Genomic DNA, 27,604 nt, shown 5'->3' with positions numbered 1-27,604 from the left:
AATTCTAGTACACTATAGCAGCGACTCGTCGGCGCAGCTAGGAAACTCGCAAAGGCGGGAGCCAAGATTTGACGAAACACGTGCTTTTGTGAGCAGACGGATTTCCTTCTTTACCGGAAGTACCACATTAATTTCAAGAAATGCGCTGGATTCTTACCTCTGTATACGTGTGTTTTAAAGAATAATAAGCAATCAATAAAATAGTATTTCAAGGAGCATCAGTGCTCAGTTTCAAATGAAATATTGCAAAAATTGCGCGTGAGGTCATTTGGCAGAGCCAATGATAAGGGTCGCCCAGTCCATGGCCAAGGCTGCCCAGTTTACGTCATGTGGTAGGGGCGGGTAAAAACGCGCGGTGAGGTGTCGCCCTAATCGGCTGTGAGCGGCAAGTTTGAAAAATTGTTTGTAAATTATTGGTTCCACGCGCAGCTTTCTGAATCAGACTAGAATACTCTTAGACACCACCTCTACAGAGTTGTTGCAATAAAATATGATTGAAGAAACCATTTCAGGGTCCCTTTAAACATGGTACCATACTAACTTGAACACCACTAACTGCGGGGCTAAGGTCTTCGCCTATGTCAGAGACTTTCTCTCTGCGACGGGCACTCCTCCGGATCGAGGACGAGGAATACGGCCCGTACGCTATGGGTATACGGGGTACACCACAGGGGGCGGTATTATCGCCGCTCCTTTTCAACATCGCCATGATGCACCTGCCCGGCCGACTGGCTCAACTGAAGAGCATAAAACACGCGCTCTACGCAGACGATATTACAATCTGGACCGCCGAGGGGAGCCTTGGAGAGATGGAGGATCGCCTTCAGCAGGCCTCATCCATAGTCGATGCATATGCTGCCGACTGTGGATCAGAGCTTCTACATGTCAGGGCAAACCATAAGGACAACACGTCTCTATACATTTCTCTGTCGGGCGGTTCGATCAGAGAAGTGGCAGAGCTCCGGATCCTGGGTCTGTTCATCAATAATAGGCTTAGGCCGGACTCTACTATAGCGAAACTCAAGCGCATAGGTGAACAGGTAGGGCGCATGATCCACCGCGTTTCCAACAAGCGGGGTGGTCTGCGTGGCACGGACACGCTATGGCTCGCCCATGCCTTCGTGACCAGCCGGATCCTCTACGCCGTGCCATACCTACGCGCCACCAAAAAAGACGACGAGCGCATTGACGCCATCATCAGGAAGGCCACTAAGCGAGCACTGGACCTCCCGCCCAACAAACACAAAACCTCCTCAGAAACTCCAAAAAATGATGGAATGTCCCAGTACCAGTACAACGTTTATCAAACGTTTCCAGACCATAGAGGCACGACATAGAAACACAAGCAAAAAGGCAGTGCTCCCACTAAAGGTCTAGAAACGTTTTTTCTGGAGTGTTAAGCAGCAACAAAAGCGAGTTAATGCATTTTCGTCCCAGAAATGTAACTGGGCATAACGTTTTGGGACCAATGATTTTCAACAAGAAATAAAAATCGACTGCTCGCGCTCTCTTTTCTCTCTCCTTCGCGCCACAAGCTGCGGGGAAAGAAGGTTTTGCTCTTGCACTCGTTGTTTTGAGGGATGAAACGGTAGTTTCATTAGAACAGCCGAAGGAAGCGGTTAGCCCCGCATCTCTCTAGGTGCATGCGTTTCTCGCACGTGGGCCGTCGGCTCCATATGCTGCAGGCAGGCGGCTGCGGTCTGCATTTTCATCGCGCCGCCGGCAGCGGCGGTCAACATCTTTCCCGTCTTCTAGCGTTTTCCCAGCTTGCGCCCAACTTCAAAATTGTGTGGTGGTCCCTCCAGGCGTCTCCGACTATCGGCACTCCTCGCTGCGCCGCTGTCTAGCAGAAGTGCGGTAATGGCCTCCCGTCGCTCGCCCGGCTTCCTCGCTGGACGGACGCCATTTTGCGCACGCTTATTCGCGCTGCCCCAGACGTTCGAGCACAAGCCCCAGCGCGCGGCAGTTCTTGCTCTCGTCACTGCGCCAGCTGGGCTGTCGTGGACTTCGTAGCTACGGATTCACGGAAGTTTTCCCGCGCACCTCGGCGTGCCCACTCCATTCCTTTTGGAACTGATGCCGCGGCTGCGCATCGCAAGTCCTTTGCGCAGCTGCACGGCCCTACTGATGCCGCTGTTCGAGGCGGCGTTCGTGGCAGCGGAGTTCGTGGCAATAGGTGACTCCTCGCACGCAACCTGTATTCCTCAGCGCCTCCGACGACTGCAGCACGTTGGTGGTGGCAGCGTGGCCGTCTACTACGGTATGAGGCGGGAAGGACCTTCCGAGACCCACCACTCTCTTTCTGCGAGTGCCCATGGATTAGCCTGCTCTACCAACTTCGCCACCGCGCAGCCATCCTGCCGCAGCGGTATAGTTTGTGCAGTGTTCGCGTGGTTATATTGACTCTCTCCCACTGGATTAATCGTGCCTTGATCTCGACTCCCACGCTGGACTGTGCCGCATGCGCGGTCTGCCGCACCATGGATGCAGTGCGCCACCGCACGTACCTGAGCACGTTCACCTTCCCGCCTGGCTCCAAGCAGTCTTATCCCCACACTTAGTCACAAGAAAATAAAACTCCCAGGATCGTTACGAGGGTGTAACGCGTAGTTTGAGCGCTCGCTGTGCTGTGAGAAGGCGCAGGACAGAAGCCTGCGTTTAATTTATGGTTTCAGCTATTGCAGCCTTGTATTTCATCCCTGGGTTTCCGTAGGCAACGTCGTCAAGGTATGTTGGTTTATTTTAATTATTTATTTATTTAAGCATACTGCAGGCCCTTTTCGCATTTTTTTTTATTTTCGCCTAGTAGAACTAATATTTTTTTTCTGTTTTGATAACACGTCGCTGAAGCTTGCTCCGAGTCTCTAAGCGTGAGGGGGGTTTCAACTTGAAGAAAATACGTGACCTGAAACTGCGTGTCTGCAGCGTACGCCCATCTCGTCTTTTCTTTTGTCACCGAAGTTGCTCTTTACATACGTTTGCTTTTGCATGTGCATATCTGCTTTTGAAGCCCTTAGAATGCTCGTTTAAGGTGCATCAACTTTCAGCCTGTATTCTGTTTTACTTGCTTCATATTGCAGATTTCTCAGGGCTGGAGAAAAAAGTGGCCATCATATGCATGGCGCCGTAGTGTTATGTACACTGTATATTAAATGGTGCATATACGTTTGCGTCTGCTGTTTGTATTCATTCAGATTTGCGCCGTTGAACGTAAGTTTTTCGGCACGGACTTTCAATTCGGTCTGTATTGTTTTTCTTTGACTGAAACATGAATGCATTTTGATTGTGGTGGTGTATGGTGCGGTCGCCGGCATGGACGACAGGATGCAATTCGTGCTAAGAGCACACCTAGTAAACTGAAATTACTTCTGTATGGCGCTGCTATTTGCTCTTATATGAGCCAAATCGGGTGACTTTTTGAGTTCATATTTCCTTTGTGTGCAAAATGCTAGGACATTTCACGTAAACGGATAAGTGCAGAACGGCCGAGCCAGCACGCATTCAGACGAGTGGAAAGGTGGATTACACCACCTGTAACGTAAGTATGCACCTGAAATTTGGCACATATGTGCGCTTGGATGCCTGCAGGCTGCACGAAAAATGAGGAATAATTTTATTGAACCAGAGCCGAGAAATCGAGCATTAACCTTTTGGGGCTTTCTATGGGACGGACAACTTTTTGGACATTGCTAGTTGTGGGGACGTTTTTTAGATGTGTTCGGGAAAAATGAGCACCTCCTGGGGAGATTCCAAATGTCGCGATGGGTCATTTTTGGGAGATTTTGAGGAGGTTTTGTGTTTGTTGGGCGGTGGCTACCTCCAACGCCAAACTCGCCACCAAGTGAAGCGCGAACCACGGCGGTCACGCAGGATGAAAATGGCGCCATTACAAACGAAGAAGACACCGCACGCAGCCGAAGGCCAGCTTTCCTGCACGATGCGGACAAACATCAAACCCTTGCTTGAAGCTCTGCAAGCGCTTCTGGCGAGCAGTGATGGCAGCAGCGTGGCTTCGATGGTGCCGGCGATAAGGCGAGCATCAGATCATCGAGGTGGTCAGCCGGATGTGCCGACGCCCTTTCACTCTGTGCTGAACATCTGGTGATAGAGCGCGCTGGCATGCAGTTTTTCCTAAGTTTTTCCTAGTTTTTCCCAGTTCGGCCACCACTCGCGTGCTCCGTTTTTCTTTTGGTGCACCTGTACACACATACTTTTGTAATCACACTAAGCCTTCCAAGGCCGGCGCAGTATGGCATTCCAGCGTTCCAGAAGAGCTTCTGGCACATTCCGCATCTTTCGAATTGCTTAAGTTACCACTTTCGCCCTCAGACCAAGCAAAACAAAGCCGCGCATTATAATAACAGAGCTATACAGCAGCACAACACTGCGCAACAAATTAAGAACGGCGCTGCGGAGCCGTACTGATGGATTGGATTGGACTGATTGCGAACTGACGTCTATGATAATGATAATATCGGAATAAGCGGGAGTTTAGAATTTGGAATGGTTTCAATGGCAAGTTTAGCCAACAAAGCGGCGGATATGTCGCACAGTTCCACTAATTTGTAGTAGTTTTCTAAATATAAAACTAGTAATTGAGTTGCTACCGGATTGTGCAACATCTGCTCTTCCCCTTAAATTAATTTAGCTCAATGGCGGCTCTTGCACTGCAGCTAGGGGTGGAATCGCACCAATTTACAAACGCCTTCGCGTCAAACCCTCTAACTGATGCAAATAATTTCTTAAAAGCAGAGTTGCGGAATAAGACTTTCGCGGTTAAAAAAGCAAACTGCATAGTATACGCAGTATACATACACGAAAGGCGCGAATTTTGGAAAAAAATTCCATACTCAGGGCCTGGGAAAATACTTGGCTCTACATTCTTCGGACGTACACTTCGTCTCTCATAAGAATTACAAAAGTGAACACTGTCTGCACCTCTGACGGATGTACGGATCAGGATATCCGAAACCGGATTGTGTTCGTACGTTAGGATCTAGCTCGGACGTACGACGGATATCTGTGGTTGCTTGGGTTACTTTTGCGGCATCAGCATAAGCCACTGCAGAATCCCCTTGATGCTCATTTTCTCTTTCGCCCTGGCCGCTCTCCTACCATCATGCCGTCCTGGTTGCATATTTTTCGGGAGGGGTTTGATTTTGATGTATGGCCTGATTCGATGCGGAATTTGGACTCTTTGGTCCGATTGGAAGCTTGGGGTCAGATCAAGCCTTTCCAATAACGATGTACCACTATTTGTCCTGGGCAGTCATTTTTTTTTTACTGTTTTGAGGGCCTCTATGAGCTCATCCAGAGTAAGAGGTACTGTAATGAAGCGCTCCGAGACTCGCCGTAAGGGAAGGGAGGAAGGTGGGAGTGAAAGAATAGAGAAAGAGGTGACTTAGTGGAGGGCTCTGGAATAATTTCGACCACTTGGGAACCTTTAACGTGCGCTGACATCGCATAGCACAAGGACACCTTTGTATTTCGCCTCCATCGAAACGCGGCGGCAACACGCATGACGTCGCGCACGGAGCGCGCCGCCACTCGAGTTACGTGGAGAGGGCGAAGGAGATCCTTTCCTCCCGCGGACATCTTTTCCGTTGTTATCGCATGACAAGGCGCCGCCGCGTGCCGGTCCCCGTAAGGGCCGGTCTGTTTACCGTATCTCCTCGGACTCCCCCGGCCAGATTAGGCCTTTACGCCGATCCGCGGCAACCCGCGCGGACGCACTCGACTCGGAACTCGACGTTCGTTCTTCGAGTCGCACGGCCGTAATGATGAACCTCTCGCTGGACTCGTCCGAGCTGTACCAGCGGAGGGCCGAACAGCTCCGCAGGGTGATGCAGGGTCTGTCCGTGGGCGACCAGACTTCGGAGGAGGACACCGGAGACTATGCCAACGTAACGACGACAGGGCACCATGCCACGGCGAATGGCGGCGCGGCGACGGCGAGCGTCAGTCCTCGCCCTGGGAGCGACGAGGAACCGCCGCCTCTACCGCCGCCACTGCGGCCCGCTTCGCTCTCGACAACCGAGGGCTCCACGCGCTCAGTTGTGGCGTGAGTTTCTAGATCGGTGCAGGCCTGCATGCTGCGATATGCACTGCGCATGGTACTGTGTGCTGACTTTATCCGTGTGGATTTGTGCCTGTTCTCGCAAATGGTGAAGTTAAAACCGGGCTAAGGTTCGCTTTGCTATTACATTGCTTTTAGGCGCGCATGCATTTTGCCCGCTTGACAAATGGAACGTAAGCTAAACGACGTTCTCTGCCCGTTGAAGAACATCCTCGTCTTCGTAAAGGAGATTCATATTAAATTATTCTGTGGTTGGTTTACTGGGTGCGATTAGTAATATTATTTATTTATGGGAGATTTTGCAACTGCATATTCAAAGTAGTTGCGAGGTTAAAAGTTTAGGCCACCTGCATATTTTCTCGTATTCGTGATTACAGCAGGACTGGCTTATTTACACCGTTATAGTCTGTAAAAAGAAAAACAAAAGAAAGAATTTAGCTCCAAACTATGTGCTAAGTAGTTAACAGTTTTGGTACCTCTGCTGGTCAACTAACTATGATTATAAATATTGATAAAAATGGTATCATGGTGTACATATATGTCCCATATTCATCTAGAGGCTGCAATGTCACGATACGTGGCCTATTTTCTTTATTTTATACCTATGTCATATGGTCATATCGAAGGTCATAGTCTATCGATTCAACGGCCGCTTGATCAAAGCAGCCTTCTTCTGCGTTGCGCCAAAGTGCCAGAAGCGTAACTGGTAGTGTGGGGAGCGCTCACGCCACCACTACACATTCGATTTTTTTTTTAACGTCTGTGACATCATTTAAAACGTTTACAACGAAGATTCACAGCACTGGTTTGGCACTGCTATATCATTCTCAGCTGGGAGACAGAACATGGGATGGAGACAACAGAGTGGCTACCAGCGGTATCTAGGTGATTATGTGAGTGGGAATCGCGTAAACATTCCAGATAGTAAAAAAAGAGGTAAGCACACTTGTAAAGCAAAACAAACGGTACTCCAGCTGTTCGGAGTGAACTGATAGCAGATTTTCAAGCACCTCAGACGGATAGGGGCGGCACGTTGTCGCATTCCCCGATAGAGCGCGTCGTGGAGCTTCGTCGTGAGGTGTACAGCAAGCAGCACCGTGATTTTCAAGTCATTAGAGACAGGCTATGTCAGGGACATTGGTCACTGTTTAACCCTCAAAGTGTCGTATGTCAGGTATCATACTTACGGCCTGCCCCTGGAACATTCGCTTTACATATTCTTCCTGCAACCGTTTCTACCCCTGTCACCAAGAGGAAGAAAGAGACAATGGCGAGCTTCTTCACGAAGGATCGGTGTCAGCTTTGATCATTGAGCAAAGAGCGAAGTCGCTTCGTGCACGTTACCGTGGCTGGACCGGACGCGTATCCTGTAGCAGGAACGTTACGTAGTGAGGAATAACGTAAGGCTCTCAACATTGTCTGTTTTTCGGAAGGAGGAATGGCGTTGGATTTTAAAATCAAGCTAGCTGTTGCACACATACATGCGATAAGAAGGTGCGTTAGGGTGCCTGAAGTCCAGCTGCGTTCGAAGGGAGTGTCCTACGTACACGCTGCCGACATTGCCGTGGGCAGTGAATAGCCTTGATACGAGAAACTGAAGAAATTGGCTTTGTGACATATATGCCTCGCTGCGTGAGAATTTGAGTCATTGTGCTGTATCGATTTCCGACTGCTTGGGTACTACATGATCGGGAACGTTCCCGCGAACGGATACTGTTGTGTCCCCTTATTGCTTTTGTGTGTGTGCGCCCCCTCCTAACGACCACTCGCATTCCCCTCCTAACGACAGTTCGCATCCTCCTCCTAACGACCACTCAATCCTCCTCCTAACGACCACTCAATCCTCCTCCTAACGACACTTGCCCCTCGTCGCACGCTGTCACCAGATGCCCCCCCACGGTGCGCCCCCGCACCCTCCTCCTGTTCTGGGAAGCCACTCCCTCCCGTGGACGCTTCTCAGCTCCCTCCTTTCTTCGGGCGGCCAGTTCGGCTCCTGCCTCGGTCGACGCTGGTCGCACCCTCATCGGCTTTAAATAAACGAAGTCTTAAAGTACCGTGTGCGTCTTTCGCTGCATTCAACACAGCGACCGGACACGACAGTGGCGACGAGAAAGTGGATTCGACCCGCGCTACGCAACGCTATTGACAAGCCATGGCTACGCGAGGGTTTCCCAATCAGATACCAGAATTCAACGGCTCATCGTGGTCATCGTGGGTTGGACGCCTTCAGTTCTACTTTGAAGCTAACAACATCACAGACCCAGCCTTGAAGAGGGCCAACCTGCTGACGCTGTGCGGGGAGCAGACCTACGATACTGTCTGCGCCCTTATTCAGCCAAGCACACCAGCGGCAGTGTCTTACGACGACATCGTAAAAGCGCTGCAAAAGCACTACGACCCAAGGCCATCCGAGGTCTACAGCCGGGCTCGCTTCCAACGACGAGATCAACTGGGAGGAGAAACTGTGAGCGCCTACGTAGCCGCGCTCAAGAAGCTCGCTGCCGACTGCAATTTTGGAACGCTGTCGACAACAGCTACCGGGCAGGAGGGAGACGCAGCTTCTTCTGCTAACACCACCATGCTTCCCTTGGACGTGATGTTACGCGACAGATTTGTGTGCGGACTGAGTGACGAGTCACTGCAGCAGCGCCTGTTCGCTGAGAAGGACCTCACATTCAGCAAAGCTTACGACATCGCCGTTCGAGCGGAGAGCGCCGGTCACCAGCAGAGAGGGATTCGCCGGAACACCGAGCCGGTACACCAGACAAGCAACCAGGTGCGCAAGCCTTCTGTTGTTGTAAAATCGGTCAAAAAGGCACAACGCTGCTGGCGGTGTGACGACCAACACAACCCCCAGGGATGTCGATTCCAGTCAGCCACGTGTAATTTTTGCCACAAGCAAGGGCATATCGAAAGAGCATGCATTACGAAACGGAGACTTGCCAAGATAAAGTCACCTTCCCAGCCTAATCACAGCGTCAACGCCTCAGAGAATACGCCGCTATCTGATCTCCATGGAACAACATCAGCAACACCATCTGTGTTGTACGACCTGAACACCATGAATCTCGGCACGCGACCGAAGATTTTTACAGAAGTAAGCGTACATCACCAGCTGATTAAGTTCGAGGTGGACTCCGGCGCAGCCTGTACTCTGATCAGTGAGGACACGTTCCGAACTTCATGGCCATCTGACGCACCCGCCCTGCAACAAGACGACACGCACCTGCGAACGTGGTCAGGACAGAATCTGCCACTATTGGGCTCTGCCAACGTGCAGGTTAACTACAACGGCCAGACCCATACGCTACCTCTGCTTGTTGTGAAGGGCACAGGATCAAGCCTTCTAGGGAGAAACTGGTTTTCTCCACTAGGCGTGATGATATGCGGTAAACATCAAAACGCCGATGCGCTAAGCCGTCTGCCACTAGACGCAACTGTTGACGAACCATTTCCACCAGGAGACGTTCTGATGTTCGAAGCACTGCCAGAACCTCCGCTTACAGCAGGCACAGTTGCAGCATCTACGCAGAAGTGCGCAGCTCTCCGGCTAGTTTACACAGCTGTTCAACAAGGCAACGTGCATAAACTCAAAGGGGACAACTTCGACGCTTACCGCAGGCGAGCTACAGAGTTGAGCACCCATCGCGGCTGCATCATATTTGGGTCCCGAGTTGTGATGCCGAGAGAACTACGCGCACAAGCTATGTCTCTCATCCACGCCGGACATCGGGGCATCGTTGCAATGAAAAAGTGTGCCAGAAGCTACATGTGGTGGCCTGGCATTGACAACGACATCGAAACAGTGGTGCGAGAATGCAAGCCTTGCCAGAGCAGCCGGAGCGCCCCGCCGAAAGCTCCTGTCCCAGAATGGGAAAAGCCAGACACACCATGGCACACACTGCACATTGATTTTGCAGGACCAATTGAGGGCTGCACTTTCCTTGTGGTCGTAGATGCCTACACAAAGTGGCTTGAGATAAGGCAAATGGGACAGACGACTTCGGCAGCAGTCATTGACAACCTCCGATCACTATTTGCAACGTTCGGCCTGCCGCGCAAGGTAGTGTCGGACAACGGAACACCGTTTGTGTCTGCGGAGATCCTCAAGTTTTATCGCGACAACGGGATCTCATCAGTTACATCGGCCCCCTACCACCCAGCGACAAACGGACAAGCTGAGCGCTACGTGGCCGAGCTAAAACGCGCCCTTGAAAGAGATCAGACAGGCTCACTGCAGCGCCGCCTTGCGCGCTTTCTCTTCAAGCAGCACACGACGGTTCAGAGCACAACAGGCCAGACCCCCTCGAAAATGATGTTCGAGCGTGAAATGCGAACCCAGCTCACAGCCATCCTCCCCGAGCCAAAGGCAGATACGTTCCGGGAAGAAAAAGCAATTCCGCGCTGCGGCACGCTTAATGAGGGGCAGCGCGTCCTCGCCCGACAGTTTCTGAAAAAGCCACGCTGGGAGGAAGCTACAATTGTCAGACGCATAGGCCTGCGCTCTTGGCTCGTCAACATACATGGCACAGTAGCACGCCGACATCTCAACCAGCTGCGTAGATTTACGACGCCGTCTGAGAGCTGTCCGCCAGCGGAGAGAACACGTGCACCATTTTCCCACATAGCCTGGCACCTCTTCCCGGAAGAAGAGACTTCGCCCAGGACAGACCTAGGAGACACAGCGAACAACAGCCAGCCTACAAGTGTTTCTCCCCCGAGCGCACAAAGCCAGCGCGCCTCCACGCGTGAGCGCCGACCCCCTGCACGATACCAGGCAACTTTCTAAGGGGGAAGGAAGTGTTGTGTCCCCTTATTGCTTTTGTGTGTGTGCGCCCCCTCCTAACGACCACTCGCATTCCCCTCCTAACGACCACTCAATCCTCCTCCTAACGACCACTCAATCCTCCTCCTAACGACCACTCAATCCTCCTCCTAACGACACTTGCCCCTCGTCGCACGCTGTCACCAGATGCCCCCCCACGGTGCGCCCCCGCACCCTCCTCCTGTTCTGGGAAGCCACTCCCTCCCGTGGACGCTTCTCAGCTCCCTCCTTTCTTCGGGCGGCCAGTTCGGCTCCTGCCTCGGTCGACGCTGGTCGCACCCTCATCGGCTTTAAATAAACGAAGTCTTAAAGTACCGTGTGCGTCTTTCGCTGCATTCAACACAGCGACCGGACACGACAGATACATAAAGAGAAAAATCCCAGCTTAGCAGCAACGTCCTCGACGCCTTGTTTGCGCATCCGGAACCCACGAAAAACATTTACAGGCGTACTCTGTCGCAGCGCATACACTTAGCCTATAAGTGCGAAAAATCTCCGTCTGATGTCGTCACAGAAATTTCACTGAAGTTTATTTTTACTGCTACTTCCAGTGCATGAAAGGCTGGTGGTAAATAATAACTTTACGAATTATCCTTACGAATACTGCCTGTTTCTAGTTTATTGCTCATCCTGCTTGGACCATACAATGTCTGCAGTTTCATGTAAAAGGAATAAATACGTAAAATAACGTTTTCTGATCTAGTGGAAGACCTCCAGTCGGTACTAAAGCGTAGGTATTTTTATATGTACGATCCACTAGAGTATTTTAACGTCCCCAACAGCTCACGCGTGATTACTGCGAGTCAAATCCGAAACGGTTTGGTTCGGTCATTTCGAATGGGTCACGTTCCCGCCTTCGTTGGCTGTGGAAGGGGCAAAAAATGCGTGAATAACGAGTCAAGCTGTAACATTTCTCAGCTATATGCAGACCTTTCCATCGTGTGCACGCAGATGCCGAAACGCGCGCTCTCTGAACTGTTGCAAACCGGTTTAGAGAACTTACGCTACCACTTCCGCCGTGCTATAACGCCAACAGCGACTCCCAAGGATCGCTTATTGCAAAGGTGTATTTCTCCTGTCGCACTGCTTAATTGACACCCCTGGTGACTTTTTCAGGAACCACACTGTCGAGCCCACTGTCCTGCCTTTGCTGGACGTGATGGCGTGCGCCAAGTGCGGCCACGGGTTCGGCCCCTCGGAACAGATCGTCAACTCCTGCGGCCAGGTCTGGCACCCTGAGTGTTTTGTGTACGTCATACCCTACACTCTCGATAGTATATACATGTTCAATAAGCTATAAATCACCGCGCAGCGGGCAAAAGAGGAAGAATGGAATACACAAACTCTCTCTGAGTGACGTCTTGAGCGGACTGATGGGCAGTCGTCGCACAAAAGATACAACGGGAGCCCGCGTGTGATCCTAAAGATAAATGTATTTTTCTCTTTCTGTGGCAAAATAAATGGAGGATATTATAGTGCGCCCTCGGATACCTGATCTATAGGCGTTGGGTGGTGGGTACATCTCATTTGTATCCACCTGTCTCCGAAGTGGTGTGCCGACAGCCCGTACTTGCCACTCTTCGACATTGGCACGTGCTTGATTCGCACAGTCTTGATTCACGCAACGTAACCTAACCTAACCTAACCTAACCTAAGCTAACCTAAGCTAAGCTAACCTAACCTAACCTAAGCTAAGCTAAGCTAAGCTAAGCTAAGCTAAGCTAGCCTAGCCTAGCCTAAGCTAACCTAACCTAACCTAACCTAACCTGACCTGACCTGACCTGACCTGACCTACCTGACCTGACCCGACCCGACCCCAGCCAACCCAACCCAACCCAACCCAACCCAACCTAACCCAACAGTAACAGCGCTCGCATGACAATGGAAAGCATAATAGCAGCAAACGGCCCATTGTGGGCCGTTCAGGTGTCCCAATCGGCACGAAAGCGGAGCAGATAAATATTGTACTTCTGTTCAGCAAAGCGCGCCGCCGGGGCGTTGACCATGGCAATTGTGCAAACGTTTCCACGTGCCTAACGCACCCCTCTAGAGGATGCAGGGACGCCACTTCGTGTATATAGTTAAAGGTCAGTTTACTGAGCACCATTTCCGGAAGCTGCGAGCGCTTCAAAAAAAAAAAGGTAAACGAAACTCGGCTGAACGGAAGCCGCGTCCCAGTATAGACATCAAGACGGCGGCAGCGGCGGCACATTTTGCGACCTCGACAGAAGTGCAGTAGGCCTGGAAAATGAATAAAAAATAAAAAGGCAAATTTATAACATATAGATGGATGGATGGATGGATGGATGGAAAACTTTATTGAGCAAGTGAGTTTGGACCGTACAAGGTCTCAGGGCCACCGCACAGCCCTCACATTACGCGCATGTGTCCAGGCCACGTAAGGCCATGGCACTGGCACCCCGGTTCACACAGCGAAGTTGCGCGTCCGGGTCCTGCGACGCAAGGAGGGCCTCCCATTCCTCCCATCTACCGATGGCGGGCTGTCCCTGCGGGGGAGGATCGGCAGGGCAGCCGAAGAGGATGTGGTCTAGGGTGGCGTGCGGTTCTCCGCAGAGAGTGCACTCGGGGGAAACATGGCGGAAGTGGGATAGAAGCTGAGGGGTAGGAAGAGTTCGGGTCTGGAGTCGCCTCCAGAGGATTTGTTGGGAGTGGGATAGGCGGGGGTGGGGAGGGGGATAGAGTCGACGGGCAAGGCGTGCTTGTTGAGTTAGTTCTGAGAACGTGTGTGCCCGCTCCCTCGAGAAATCCCGGCTGGGGTCGCCATTTGCCCGGCAAATAAGTCCTCGGGCTATGTTATCGGCGGCCTCATTTCCGGGATTGCCAGAGTGAGCCGGCACCCACACGAGCTCAATACGCCTATCGGGATTTAGGGTGCACATTCTCAATATCTGCCACGCAGGGGGATGGACGCGTCCGCGGGCGAAGTTAAGAATGGCTGGTTTGGAATCGCTTAGTATATAAGCCGCATTGGTTTGGGCAATGGCTATTGCTATAGCTGCTTCCTCTGCTTCTTCCGGGGTACAAGGTGGGTCTATGAAATGGGTAAATGGGGGGGCTGCTGGATGATAAGCCACAGCTACTGAACGGTCTGTACCACACGCGGCGTCCACCCAGCGCACATCCTCTAAAGTGCCATATTCTTTATGGAGAGCTTTGGCTCGCGCGACTCGGCGGGATTGATGGTATTCAGGGTGGACATTCTTAGGAAGGGGTTTCAGGATAAGCGCGGAGTGTATGGCGCGAGGGAGAGAGATGAAGTCTGTCGTGTGTGCCGGTATGCGAATTCCCAAAGAATCCAGTATATATCGTCCAGTTTCCGTGCCAGCCAGACGAAGGTACTGTGTGTAGCGATGTGCATCTATAAGTTCTTGTATAGTGTTGTGCATTCCTAATTTTAAGAGTCTGTCCGTGCTAGTGCTCTTTGGTAGGTTTAGCGCTCCTTTGGTAGCCATGCGGATAAGAGCATTGATCTTGTCTTTATCCGAACAGGAGAGGTTTAGGTAAGGAGTGGCGTAAAGAATGCGGCTAAGCACAAACGCATGCAGCACCTTGAGATTATCTGCTTCATCTAGACCGGCTCGTGAATGTGAAACCCTTCTAAGAAGATGGATGACGGAGTAAGTGGACTGTTTTAGTGCTTTCAGTGTAAGGTTGTTTTTCCCCGTGTCCTGTAAATGCAGGCCAAGAATGCGGAGGGTAGGTGTTTGCGGTATGGGAGTGTCATGCAGGTAGATAGTGATGGGGGAGGTAGGGACGCGCCGCGGGCGGATTATGAGGAGTGCTGACTTTGTGGGGGAGCATTCAAGCCCAATGTTTGCCGCGTGAGTAGCGATAGTTGTAGCGGCTTCCTGAAGGGTCGATTCTATGTCGCCATCCGAGCCGTATGTGGTCCAAACCGTTATATCATCCGCGTAAAGTGTGTGTCCTAAGTGCGGGATGCGGCTGAGAGCCTTGGCCAGGGGGATGAGGGTGAGGTTGAAGAGGAAGGGAGATAACACCGCCCCTTGCGGGGTACCAATGTTACCAAGCGTGAAGGGGGGGGGGGGGGGGGGGGGGGGGGGGTCTGTATATCATCTATATGCAGTGAGGCTGTGCGACCGTTTAAGAAGGCCCGGATATAGTTGTAGGTCTTAGGCCCCAACTGCAGCTCTTGGATGCCCTGCAGGATGGCGCTGTGCGTAACTTTGTCGAATGCTTTGGTGAGGTCGACTGCCAGGATTGCTCTGGTGTGATGTAACATGTCATTGAGGATAGCGTGTGAAATCTGCAGTAGGGCGTCCTGTGCCGAGAGGTGGGATCGAAATCCTACCATAGTATGTGGATATAGTCCATGGGATTCCATGTGTTACGTGAGACCGGTGAGGATGACATGCTCAAACAGCTTGCCCAAGCACGAAGTTAGCGAAATGGGACGGAGGTTTTGGGCGTTAATGGGCTTGTTTGGTTTAGGAATGAAAATTATTTTCCCGTGCTTCCATTCAGCAGGTAGCGATGAAAGAATCTGACATGATGTAACTCTGCAGAAAATACGCAGACAATCACCCGTGACACGTACCGTGTGCTGTGCGTTGTCAGTGCACGTTAAAGATCCCCAGGTGGTCGAAATTGTTCCGGAGGCCTCCACTACGGCACCTCTTTCTCCCTTTCTTCTTTCACTTCCTTCTGAAAAAAAAAAAAAACAATCTCTTCACTCACGACAAGGTTGAGATGTGCACCAAGCAGTGACACAGCTACTGCGCCATTTCCTTTTCTAAAAAAAAAAGAGTGTTTTCTAACAGAGACGCTTTGGCGCGACATACAAAGTTATTTGAAAAAACACACAAGCGACGAAAAATACAACAACAGGGAGGGAAATACACGAAAATAAATGCAGAGAAGCAATTGTCAATAAAAATAATAATAAAAAACGACACTGCTCGCCTAGAAAGGAAGAAGGTGAGTCAAAATAAAATAGAGAAAATTATCTGTGTGGGTGTCTGAAAGACTAGAGGAAGGAAGGTGCACAAGGTTATAAGCGTAATAGCATGAGCTTTGTTTGGAACACAAGGACAGGGCAGATAACGCAAGCATGGCGCTTTCGTATACGGCAGAGTTGTTGCTTTCGACGCTTGCCACTATTTCTTGCAACTTGCCTTTGGCGCCGCACATCTCTATTTTTATGCGTCGAGTATTTTCTGATGACACAGAATGAAAGAATAGGATATATGTGAACAGGTCTGCCACATACATGGAGTCCAACAGAGCGCGATCACAGAATCTCTAATGCACTACACACCTGACAACGCTATGCCGGAAAAAGCCATCTTATAACTAAAGAAGCCTATTGGAGAAAATTGCACACTGTCTCAGGTGAAACACCCTGTATATGGGTACAGTTACGCCAACTCCACTGCTACCTTCGCAACATTTTGTTTTAGCCTTGCTAACGTATTTAGCCTTGCGCAATGCATTTGGCAACGCCATTTTAATTTCTTGAAGCTGTGTCCCTCGCCAACCGCCATGTCTCTTCCATGCTGTTATGAAACTGAGTATTGTGTTTCTTGCAGATGTGCGCAGTGTTTTCAACGTTTTCCTGGGGACATCTACTATGAGGTAACGTTGTCATATCGTTTCGAGTCTGTTCTTTATTTTCCCTTTCCTCTCCATAAAAAAAAAGGCATAGAAAGAAGCATTGCACTTTAACGGTTTGATGATGCTTTACAAGGTACAATGAGAGGAAGTTTCCAGAACCCATTTACGTACACAACCGCCTCGAACAAGACTTAAAAAGAGGCGCCAAAACGTACATTGGGCGTGGCGAGGGATGATATTCGGCATGTATATAGAGTACGTCACCGTGGACATCGAAGTCACTCGGCTTCATGTGACGCGCAGCGTCTGCTTACGATACGTGACCGGCCGCAGGCTTTCTGAGGTATACCTATTCCAGTAGCGAGGCATATCTTTCCTGGCACAGGTCCAAGAAAGGGGAAGACAGTCTAAGTTGAGTGAAATGGCGATAGACAAATGCACCACCTTCATTAATCTTTTGCACGTCTGAAAAAAAGAAGCTATTCCGGACACCATTCCTCGTAAGACGCCCGACCGGTTCCACGGCGTTATAGACAAAGAGATGTTTCAGGGCCGATTTGGTGGTTTGCGAAATACAAGCAGCTTCCCGACTGAATCTTACATAGACGATAATCGACGCGCTTGCCTTCCTCTCACAGGCCGATTGGTCTTCATATGCGCAATCTGTCACACCTGTATAAGCTCCATTCAAACTTTAGTTGTCAGATTAAAAGTTACAGGAGATTATTCGATGTCGGAACGGGGTGTTGGGAAGAGTCACGGTGGTGTGCATAAACTTCTGGGTAGTTAAGCACAGCAGCACATCGTACAGCCGCGCGTACGGCCAGTATAAGAAGCGTTGCCATTGCTACCGTTGCCATGCTTGCCTAGCCGCTTCTGCCGTACGGTCATAGTTATCGCAGTAAGCGCATTTACCGTATACGACGATGCTAAAACTCTCTAAATTGACAGGATATGTACCGATATAGAAATCGACCATGCTCCTCCGCGCATGGCCTGAGGCAAGTCGTCTACCACCACCTATTACCGCGTCCGCCAATATCCGCTGGTGACGCCGAGGGGCCAGGTGCAGACCAGATGGTGGTGTACCTGGCACCTCGGCGCCATCTGTGCATGCGCATATTAGAGAGATTTCGCATACTGCAGACGCATTATAGCGTAGACGTATACCGGCTGACCGGACGCCTGCTGCGCACGCGCAGTGGCATGGGTGTGGCCAGGCGGCCACTGCACATGCGCGTCTGGTAAGCCGGTATACGTCTACGCTATAATACGTCTCCGATAAGCTAAAAGGCCTTTATTAATGGCTGGCGCCCGTGAAAAATGGCGGCGGTGAATGTTGTTCTGAGATTCCCTGACACGAATGCAAAGAGAAGGTATAGCCTTCGCCTGCCATCATCTCGTACAGTTCAGCCGTCGATCGCGTCGGCGGCGTATACGTGCGTCAAGTGTGAACGCCGCCGCATTCCGGCGGCGGCGAATTTCGCTCTCTCTTGACGCCGAACGCGTCCAAGTGTGAAAGCCGTACCGTAACGGCATACCCGGTGGCACGTATGCGCAGTTCGAGGGGCGCAACTACTGCGAGCACGACTTCCGGGTGCTGTTCATGCCGACGTGCGCCCAGTGCAACGAGGGCATCACGGGCCGCCTGATCCGGGCGCTGGGCCGAGACTGGCACGCGCGCTGCCTCTGCTGCCGGCGCTGCGGCGAATGCCTCTCGGACCAGGGGCTGCTCAGCATACACCGCAGGTATTCCTGCCCCCAACATCCCAACTGACTCGTACTATCGCCACTGATCATCCAAAGTTTTATGAGGCTGTGTATAAGCCAGTTTGTGCTTGGCTCTTGCCAATTTGCTATCGGTACTGGACAGCGATGGTTTCAAGAAAGCAGCTAGAGGTTGCGCCGTGACAAGAAATGCACGCTGAATACGCCGTTTTCGACTCCTCGTATAGTTCCCACTTCACATTCCGATACTTCTTGGGTCACCCGTAAAGATAACTCGCAACCGGCGATACAGCCCTTATCTCCGGTTGCTTGTTCCTGCAGGCAAGTCCAGGTACGGTCACGAAGTACACCTGTTCCCAATATGAAAGTTACTGCGGGGCTCACGAAGCGCTCAGTGAGGGCGAAAAGGATAAAAAACTTTAGTCCACCCGAACCGTATTCTGGTTACATTAAATTTTTCCATCAGAAATCTTACATCCCCACAAAAGGTTTACCTTCGTAAACACCATAAGCTGGCGGAGAGAAACCGTGTCTGTAATGTTCAAGATTTCGTTACTGCTTTCCTCGCTGATGGAAGAAAAGTTTGTTTTATTTTACTTTGCGACTGCCTTAACGATCTTTGCAAAAGCTCTGAACTTTCTACAATCTGCGAGATACCTTTTCACCTTTTTTTTATATTCCCCTCCTTGCAGGCCTTACTGTAGGAAATGTTACAACGTCATACAGGCAGAATACATCGGCAAGATTATTTGTGCAAAGTGCGAGTAAGTATATATACTTTATAAAAATTTCTCAAAGCTTTAAAGGGTGATATTATATTTGTTATCTATTAACTGAAAGCGTCGCCTCACTTCCATATTTTCAGCGAAGTGATCGACGAGAGTCCACTCAGAAGAAATGGCGAGGTGTACCACCCCTATCACTTCAACTGCGTCAAATGCGGGTGAGTGAGGAGGTCATTCTGCACGAACGCACATCATGAGAGTGGGAACAATCAAGAGAAGGCATGTTTCATACCTTGATGGGTTACAGCACTGTTGAAACATGCAATACATAGTCAAAATTTGAAAACAAGAATTAACCTCGTCATAAATTACCGATGCTGTGTCCAAGTCAGTGGCAAAAAAAGAAAAAAAGTGGTACTGTTTCGACGGTGTCACATGTGCTGAGCTCTACTTAAGCCCCTGCGCTGAGCCTCAGCGGCTAGCGTTGTGGTTCAGCGGCTGTGAGCAGAAGCGTTGTGTTGTGTTGGGTTTAATGGCGCATAAGCAGAGAAGCGTAGTGATTCTATACGATTATAGTATATATGATATCATTGGAAACTGTCGCCCATGTGTACAGCGAAAGAAGTTCTCCTTTCCTACCGCGCTTCCGGCGCGGCTCATTTTTCAGATATCGTAACAAAGAAGGTAATTTCTGTGTTTCATCATTCTTTTAATTTCGGTTCCCATCTCGATGCACTTGTGCACGTAGTAAATCAGAGGTCCACGCTAGAGAGAAGTTCTTCCGCTGTACTTTCAGTACACAGCGGTTAAGGAGAAAAAAAAAATGAATAATGAAGTAAGAACGAAGTCAGAAAAGAAATGAAACACCGCAGAATATCATAATGCGTGGAGTTCTCCTTCTGTGAGAGCAGCACATTGCGTAGAGCGCCACCTCAAGCGCACGCAATCCGCTTACGCAATATCCCCCCGTCCCCTATTCGTAAGAGGGCTGAGCAGCTCCTTCTGCTTCACCCCGTCCAACGCCGTTCTTGGTTGGCCAACATCATTCACGAGTTGGGCAACCATCTTAACGCGTCAAACTACACCCACTCCTTTTCACCAGTGACTCGGACCTGGGACGTATATAACTGTAGTTCTCTCTCTAACCTTCACCAAGGGCACAAATATATTCCGGGCTATACACGGCCGCTCATTTTAAAGACAGTCGCGAAAATAGACTCTTGGAGGAGGAGTGCCACAAAATTAAGTTTTTTAACTCCCTATTACCATTTTCTATGAGCTGTCACCATTGCCGCGTCGGTGCGCGCTCGATGCCAGGCTTTCCGATGTGAAAACTAACACAAAAAAATGGCAGTGGTTTAGCTTTGGTTAAACCTGGAGGATTGCGAAAGCAACGAGGAGAGAGAGAGAGGCGATGGAGAGCGCGCGGCAGCTGTGGCGGCCCCGGCACGCTAGCTATGCGCTGCTACTGCGCATGCGCAACTGGCAAGCGCGGTGGCGGCCCCTCTGATATAGTGAACTAGAATATTTTCCAGTGAAGCGAGCGGAGGGGGCAGCGCCTTGCTACGCGCGTCACCGAGAGTGTCTCCTGAAGCGGCGGCGCTGTTGTCGCCCACCCTTGAAGGCGGCCGGCGGCGGCGGTTCAGAGCACGCCCGACGGCGCTTCAGTTGTGCGCTGGCTTTTCGTTCAGTGTGGTTGCATTGCACGAGAAACCGCATCCTGTTGACAGCAGCCGTTTCTTATATTTTTTTTCTGATTTCCCACACCTTGTCAAAAATATTCGAAAAAGGCTTGTTGTCACAACTTTTGACACCCCTGATGGAACGGTTTCAATGCAATTTGCTCGAAAAGCTTTCGAACTGGACAGAAATGCTGTAACAATGAAAGCAATGCCTGGCATAACTACCGTGCACATCAGCCCCAACAATTTCGAAAAAATGCGGGCAAGTTATGCATTCCAATTGTTCGGGCATGGTCCTTTGCGAGCCTTTCTTCTTTACCGCACTCAGCTAGAGCAGAGCTGCGGTAAACTTGAAGCTACAGAAAAGTTTTTCATAAGAATGAAGTCCTTGATTGCTGTGATGACTGGCAGGTATACAGCTGAAGCCCTCAGGCCTGCTGCTGATGGTATGAAGTTAATAAAGGAAACCCTAGGTTTCCTGGACACCTGGGAGCGCCACGCTGATAAAAAAAAAATTCTGAGCGAATCTACCGCGGAAGGCCTAAGAGTCACGCTAGCAAGTACTCTTGAGCTCCTTCAGTACTTGCACGACCAAGTTGGCTACAGCTACCTGCAGTTGACATCACGACTGAACCACGACAAAGTGGAGAACTTCTTTGGATTGGTAAGGCTTTCATCTGGCTGCAACTCCCATCCAACACCACAACAGTTTGTTATCACTGTTCACTGCCTCTCTTATTACAACTTGGCACACAGCGTTGCAGGTGGAAATGCAAAGAGCGACATGTTAAGTTCTCTTCTTGACGCGGGGGACAAAGAGGAAACTGCAAAGCAGCAACCGATGGAGAAAGTGAAGGTTTGCTCCGAAAAAGAGGCACCGTCGGTTTCATGTGGCAGTGCAGGTGTGCAACATATGACTATAACATCCATAGAAGTGACTCAAGGTTGATCTATCACATCTCTGGGTACGTGGCAAAAAAGGGCGTGCTACCGACAAAATGTCCTGCATGTATCGATTGCCTCTTATTGCCAGCAGAGCAAGGGCGCCGCATGCATGCTGCAGAATTTGTTAAACATATGGTCGAAGGAGGCTTACTCTACCCCTCGGTTGAACTGTTCCGTTTCATCACAAGGCTGGAGGACATTTTTACGAACTGCTTTAGTGCGCGCAAAGTTCATTCAGAAAGTGTCATGGACATATTACACATGATTCATTGTGCTGCTCCTTTAAAAGTGGGATGCAGTGCACATGCTGAGAGTGTCAATCACTCCTCGCATAGTGAGTTTTTATATTACTACGCGGCTTCATTTTTTTATCAAAGGACTGAACAAGTCAAGCATGCTGTCGAAGCGAAAGGCAGCGCAGCACCTCAAGCTAAGCAGATTAAATTAGCTATATTTGTAGACTGTTTGCTTCATGCATTGGAGCTTTCAAGTTGATCTCAGTGAAAATTACGAACACCTGCATTAAAATCGTATTGAGCAGTTTTTCGACTGCTTTTTGCGTCAATCGCTTTTATGGTGTATACCATATGTGTTAACTGAAGTGCATTCTCGTATCAGCATGGAATCATTAGTTATACACACCGAATATTCGGTGAATTTGTGTCTTGGTTCATAATGGAAACGGTATATATGTATATACATAATTTTAATCGCATATATCCCGTGAGAAATGGTCCCACGAATAACTGTTACTTTGCGAAATTTAGTGTCGAAGTATGTCGGAACTGCGACGGTTTGTAATACTTAGCTCAAAAAAAAAAGACGTTTACAGTGCGCTCAATAGCCTTCGTCTGTTATTGCTTGCTATGGCGGAATCGACATTGTACACTCAATTCAGTAAACATCCGCACATGCCAAATATCTTCAAATATTAAAGACATACAGCAAGCGCAAAACAAAACTACGTTAAACGCGCAGCTAAATAACGAAGCAGGCTTTCCAGTCTCATGTGCTGGCATCGCACGCTGCGGAGACGAGCCGAGCGTTCAAGGGTGGTCGATCGCAGCGCCGCCGCTGCAGGGGACACGGCGTGCGTCAGGCTGAGAGGCGCGGTCGCGCCACTGGAAAATATTCTAGTTCACTGTACCTCTGAGTCACCCGCGCAGCGACGGCGGCGGCGTGCCAGCTGTGCGCCTTTGTGACGTCAGTGCTCTTCGCGCATGCGCAGTATGGCCTTTCGTCAGCTCCGCGAAATGGCTCGGCGACTCGCGTAGCGTTGGCAACAAAAACCGCGAAGAGCAGGACAAGGGGGCTAGGACGATACGCTGTCCTGGTCGTCCTAGTCCCCTGCATGCATCCGACGTCCTTCTGCTTTTTCTTCTCCTGTCCTAGCTGTTCTATGTTACTTTTCCAAAATGCGCAAACTGTCCCAAGTAACTACAACTTCCAAGGTGAGCAGCACTGTTAAATCCCGTCGGTTCCCTTCTCGATCCTGTCCCTTTGACGCAGCGTGGAGCTGACGAGCGACGGGCGCGAGATCCAGGGCGAGATGCACTGCCTCAAGTGCCACGACAAGCTGGTCACCTCCGTGTGCGCCGCCTGCCGGAGACCAATCGAGGACGCCCGAGTGGTCTGCGCCATGAAGAAGAAGTGGCATGTCGAGGTGCGAGGAATATTCGCCCAGTGTGTAGAGGACAACGTGCGAGTTTCAGTATCCATAATGAAAACCAGATAGGGTAAACTTTGGAAGCAAATTTCGCTTTAACTAACTTTTGTCCTTCTTTCATTCCTGCATAGTTTCGCTAACTGAACGACGAACGATTTGAACGCTACATATAGATAATGCCACGGTTTCTTCGCTTTGTATGCCCTTCGTCGAATGACATGGGGCAGCTTTTCAGCTAAAGACAGTCGCCTATAATAAAGCAGCTCACAAGTAAATCCTTTCCCAAGTGAGGGCTTGTTTCCAACCTGTACATTTACTCAGATGTTTGATCCGCGACTACTGGAAAAACAAAAGATCTCACAATTTTTACACCTTCTGTTGCGACAGCTAAGTGCTAAAGTACAGGTAACTATCATCTTTGGTCTCCTCCATTCTCGGTTTTACTACCGTAGTTGTCGCTCCTATAATTCTCGAATATTAATTGTATCTCCCTCTGTGTGTCCCCAGCTCTGCAGCGGGGTGTCTGTGGCCTTGCCTTGTCGTACAGGGTGCTGTTCAGTATTCGCCAGAACCGCGGGGTTTCCGGGTCCTTCAATTTGACCCTTTTGCCTCTTGCAGCACTTCGTGTGCGCGCACTGCGAGAAGCCGTTCCTGGGCCGCAAGCACTACGAGAAGAACGGGCACGCGTACTGCGAGACGCACTTCGAACAGCTCTTCGGCTACGTCTGCTACATCTGCAACCTGCCCTCGGCCCAAGGTCAGCATCCCAGGATTTAGCTAATCTGTGTGACCTTCTTGCCCTCATGGCCGATCACCCGAGCTCGGAACAAAAATAAGGAGTTTTAAAATAGGGGAACCCTATCGAATAAAGGATAGGGAAATAGCGAAGCGCCATTGCGCATGCGCAGGAGAATAACCCGAGGGGCCTTAGTGTTCTTTCGTATTCGCACAAGTGCCCCTCATTTCGATATCCCTGTAATTGATAGGGCCCCCTATTCTAAAACTCGCTACGGCTTCAGTAAGTGCGCGCACATTCGTGAACACTCATTTTCGGCAAATTTTATGCGAAACAAAATTTCGCAACTCCCTCCACCCCGTTTTTCTTTGTTTCAAGCCGATTTCACAATCGGACTCTCACAGGAATGAACGCTGGAGAAGGAGCGGCGCTCTGGAAAAGCGGCCTTGAAATAAGGGAGTGCAATAAATACTCCATCATTTGAAATCTACTTTTATCTTGGGGTTTTCATGAACACACTGGAAAAAGCGGTCTTCTGTCGGAAATGTTTCGTTAGAGATACCTGCATGAACTTTGTACATGAGGGTCTCTTCTGTGTGACCGTGTGTCATTGAGTGTCATTACATTACGTGAAGCAGTTAATTATCGCCGCTGTTTTAAAACGCTGGAAGCAGGCATTTATAATACATGTGGACTTCTGCGGGATCACCTGGAAGAGGGCTGCAACTTCCATTATGAGTTACAATAAACGTACTTAAAGGGACACAGCATGAGGACAAGTAGAAGTTGGTCTGCATCGAGTGGCTACCGCGTTCTGACCACAAAGAGACCACTTTCACCGAAAACACGGCTCTTGTAAACTAGAATGTGCCTAAAAAAACGAAACACAGGTGTCGCCATCACCGATCGATTTTGCAGGTAAAACGCTTGTGTCGACGAAGTTTTTTTCCCAGATACCAGAGCCTACGCCACACCGCCACTCACTTCAAAACAGTGGCAACCCGCTCTTGCCGGGAATGACGTCAATAATTGGAATGGAATGGCCGGAAAATTTTGAAATCCATTTTTTTTTTCAGCGATAAATGCATATTTCGCTGCTGGACAAACGTCAACGCAGCCAGAAAGAGCCAGATAATCAATTTTTACTCAGAACAGGAAATGGATTTTGTTGTCCACGTCGTCTCTTTAAAATAAAGAGTACCCCGCTTTCCCTGTACGGTACTCCCTGGTGCATCCGGCGGAATACAATTCCCGCTGCAATCTCTGCAGTCATTCTAAAGCGAACCTCAATCACGTCCTATTCGAGTGCTCAGAAGACCAACCACCTCTGAGCCTCCAAATCTCAAAGCAAAGTCAGTGGGAGACTGCGTTGTTCAGCCCTGTCCCGGAGGTACAACTCCGCGGATAGTGGGCCCTGGAGGTCGCTAGGAAGCATAGACTTCAAATCACCTAGCGCCGTCTACAGGGCCCACGCGCCGGTCTAAACCTTATCTCCAAGCCCTGCCCCTACCCTCTTCGTCATATGACAAAAAAAAGTTAGTCCTCCTCCTGCTGCTTGTACGGCGACTATGTCACCACGTCTCGTTTCATGCCTTTCTGGTAAACAGTAAGCTCACGGAAGCACCGTACAACACGTTTTGGAATTGCCGTTTGCTTCAATCTCACCGCAAAACAAGTTTACCATATCGGACAGTTCGCAACATAGGTAGCAGAATATTTCTTCAGTTGTTTCTGCCCTAAAATCCATCAGGTCACTGCATGCGCGTGCCTAATTGCCTGTTACCGAAGGTGACACCATGGAATCGGTACATGACGCCTGACAGTGAAAGTACCGGCAGAAAGAAGATGCGGTACCAGCGTCTTCTTTCACGTTAATGACGCCTCACGTCATTGTAATGAAGAGTGTATCTGGACGGCTTAGTATGTATAACTTGCCTTCCTTCATTTTTCTTCACCCAGGCTACAGGTCGCTGAACAAAATGTGGTGCCCAAAACACTTTTGCTGTTCGTACTGTGACAGACCTCTCGCCACGAAGTAAGTCACTTTATCAATTTTTATTCATTTATGTCTCGACGTCGCCTTCAGGGAAAAATAAATGCGTTTGCTGCTTGCGGAGTTAATCTGATTCAACGAAGGATAAAATGCTGCGTTGCTGCCTTCGGCGGAGAGGAAAACTGTCATTGGACAAAAGTCATCAGCACAGTTGTGCTCCATTCACCTAGCTTTCTTTTTTCGGATTTTATCAGCATGAAAGTGCCCAGCAAGCAAGTTTGCACCTGCAAGCGAGGTATCGATTTTCAATACGTATTACCTTGTATGTTAGATTCATCTTACAAGTGCGTTCATTGTTCTGTCTTTGCAGAAACAGATTTCTCGACGTCGACCTGAGGCCAGTGTGCAAGAAATGCTTCGAGAAGTTCCCCAGCGAGCTTAGAAAGCGCCTTCTCAAGTCAACTGAGAAGACCCGATTTCCGAACATGTAGAGCTACACGCTCCTCGGATGTGTTCGTCCCGGTGATGTGGGTTTCACGGGAAACCTGAAGGGAGGGTAAATGATTTAATTAAATGGGTGGTTCGGTTTTACAAAATTCAGTGCGTTCTGATTTTGCGGCACGATAACACCATGAGCAAGGTACCAATTTAGTCAGTCGTGCAATTAGGTGTTATGACAATGCATCGGAATACCATGAAAACGCATCATTTTAACTCGTGCTTGTTCCAAACAAAGGTTGGAAAGGATAACCACGCAATTCAAACATTTTAATGCGCCAGAAAGTCTCACTGTTTATACATTTCAAGCTGTAAAGAGTGATATCAAAATGGTCCTTTGCGTGCTGGTGCTATCCATGTCTGGGCCACTCACTTTGTGTCTTGACGCGCGGCCAGTATTTCAGTGATAACTAGGGCAGGACTCTATGACATATCAGTGTTCACCAGCCTCATTAACTTTTACTTCTTTGTAACAAGCTGGTAATATTAGATAAAGTTGTATCGGGAAGACGCCGCAATGCGTAGTTTTGGTTTGGCCAGGCTACAGACAGAATAGCACGTACTAATAAAAGAAAAGAAAAATTGTCGTGCCATCGATAACTGACAACAGCTCTGTAAAGTACGTTCCACTCCTTTCCTGGAGTACTCGCTTCACGTTGCCATCGCATAGCGAGGAGTCACATATACTGATCAGAGTACAATGTTCCTCGTACACTCACACAGCTCAAGGCTGACTGAATGCAAAGAAACAGTTGTAAACGGCCAGCGCGTGGTCATGTGACGTTATGACGTCACGGAGCAAACTCAAGCTGGTAGAAGAAGTCGTAGAATGTTGACAATAGGTGGCGCAGAGCGTATGGCGGCAGCCGCTGCGCCACCCGAGCGTTGCCTGCAACATGAAATTGACTGTCGATCTGGTGCGGAAGAGGCATCAGCTGGGTTATGGTCGTGATACTAAGCGTACATTAAGACGCAAAGTTTTTATTTTTTTTTAAGAAACGCGACACGCCAAGCAGAAAACTTGCGGACAGAAATTGCAGAGTACTTAACCGCGCTTCCAATTAGTATAGAGACAGTGACCGCCATTTTGTTGCCCATGGAGCACAGCGAAAGGCCGCGAGTGAGTATAACGGGATTA

General features: G+C 49.8%; 1 protein-coding gene across 3 annotated transcripts; it reads left to right on the top strand.

The window, feature by feature from the left end:
* The first annotated feature begins 5,613 nt into the window (after window positions 1-5,613).
* LOC149342433 (LIM and senescent cell antigen-like-containing domain protein 1) lies at window positions 5,614-26,564 on the top strand. 3 transcript variants are annotated; one of them, XM_089544740.1, is made up of 10 exons: window positions 5,616-6,061; window positions 12,018-12,149; window positions 16,469-16,514; window positions 18,055-18,242; window positions 18,914-18,985; window positions 19,062-19,164; window positions 23,083-23,236; window positions 23,858-23,996; window positions 25,935-26,010; window positions 26,339-26,564. In XM_089544740.1, the coding sequence occupies exons 1-9, from the start codon at window positions 5,778-5,780 to the stop codon at window positions 25,990-25,992; spliced, it is 1,176 nt and encodes a 391-aa protein (XP_089400866.1). In that variant the 5' UTR covers window positions 5,616-5,777; the 3' UTR covers window positions 25,993-26,010; window positions 26,339-26,564. The 3 variants fall into 3 exon arrangements, with proteins under 3 accessions (XP_089400867.1, XP_089400866.1, XP_089400865.1); XM_089544739.1 differs by having other exon boundaries at window positions 5,617-6,061; window positions 19,087-19,164; XM_089544741.1 differs by lacking the exon at window positions 23,083-23,236 and having other exon boundaries at window positions 5,614-6,061.
* The last annotated feature ends 1,040 nt before the right edge of the window (window positions 26,565-27,604 follow it).

The sequence above is a fragment of the Amblyomma mixtum genome, chromosome 5 (genome assembly GCF_055824585.1).
Source record: "Amblyomma mixtum isolate Tamu chromosome 5, ASM5582458v1, whole genome shotgun sequence".
In the NCBI taxonomy this organism is placed as follows: domain Eukaryota; kingdom Metazoa; phylum Arthropoda; class Arachnida; order Ixodida; family Ixodidae; genus Amblyomma; species Amblyomma mixtum.
Note: the sequence above shows the minus strand (reverse complement) of the source record. Positions and strands in the feature narration are given on the sequence as shown.

What these genes read in the sequence shown, in the direction of transcription:
- LOC149342433 (XM_089544739.1), top strand. Translation starts at nt 5,778, where the DNA reads ATGATGAACCTCTCGCTGGACTCGTCCGAGCTGTACCAGCGGAGGGCC. An exon ending in TGGCACCCTGAGTGTTTTGT is followed by an intron (nt 12,150 to 16,468) that starts GTACGTCATACC and finishes TGTTTCTTGCAG; the next exon opens with ATGTGCGCAGTGTTTTCAAC. An exon ending in GACAGACCTCTCGCCACGAA is followed by an intron (nt 26,011 to 26,338) that starts GTAAGTCACTTT and finishes CTGTCTTTGCAG; the next exon opens with AAACAGATTTCTCGACGTCG.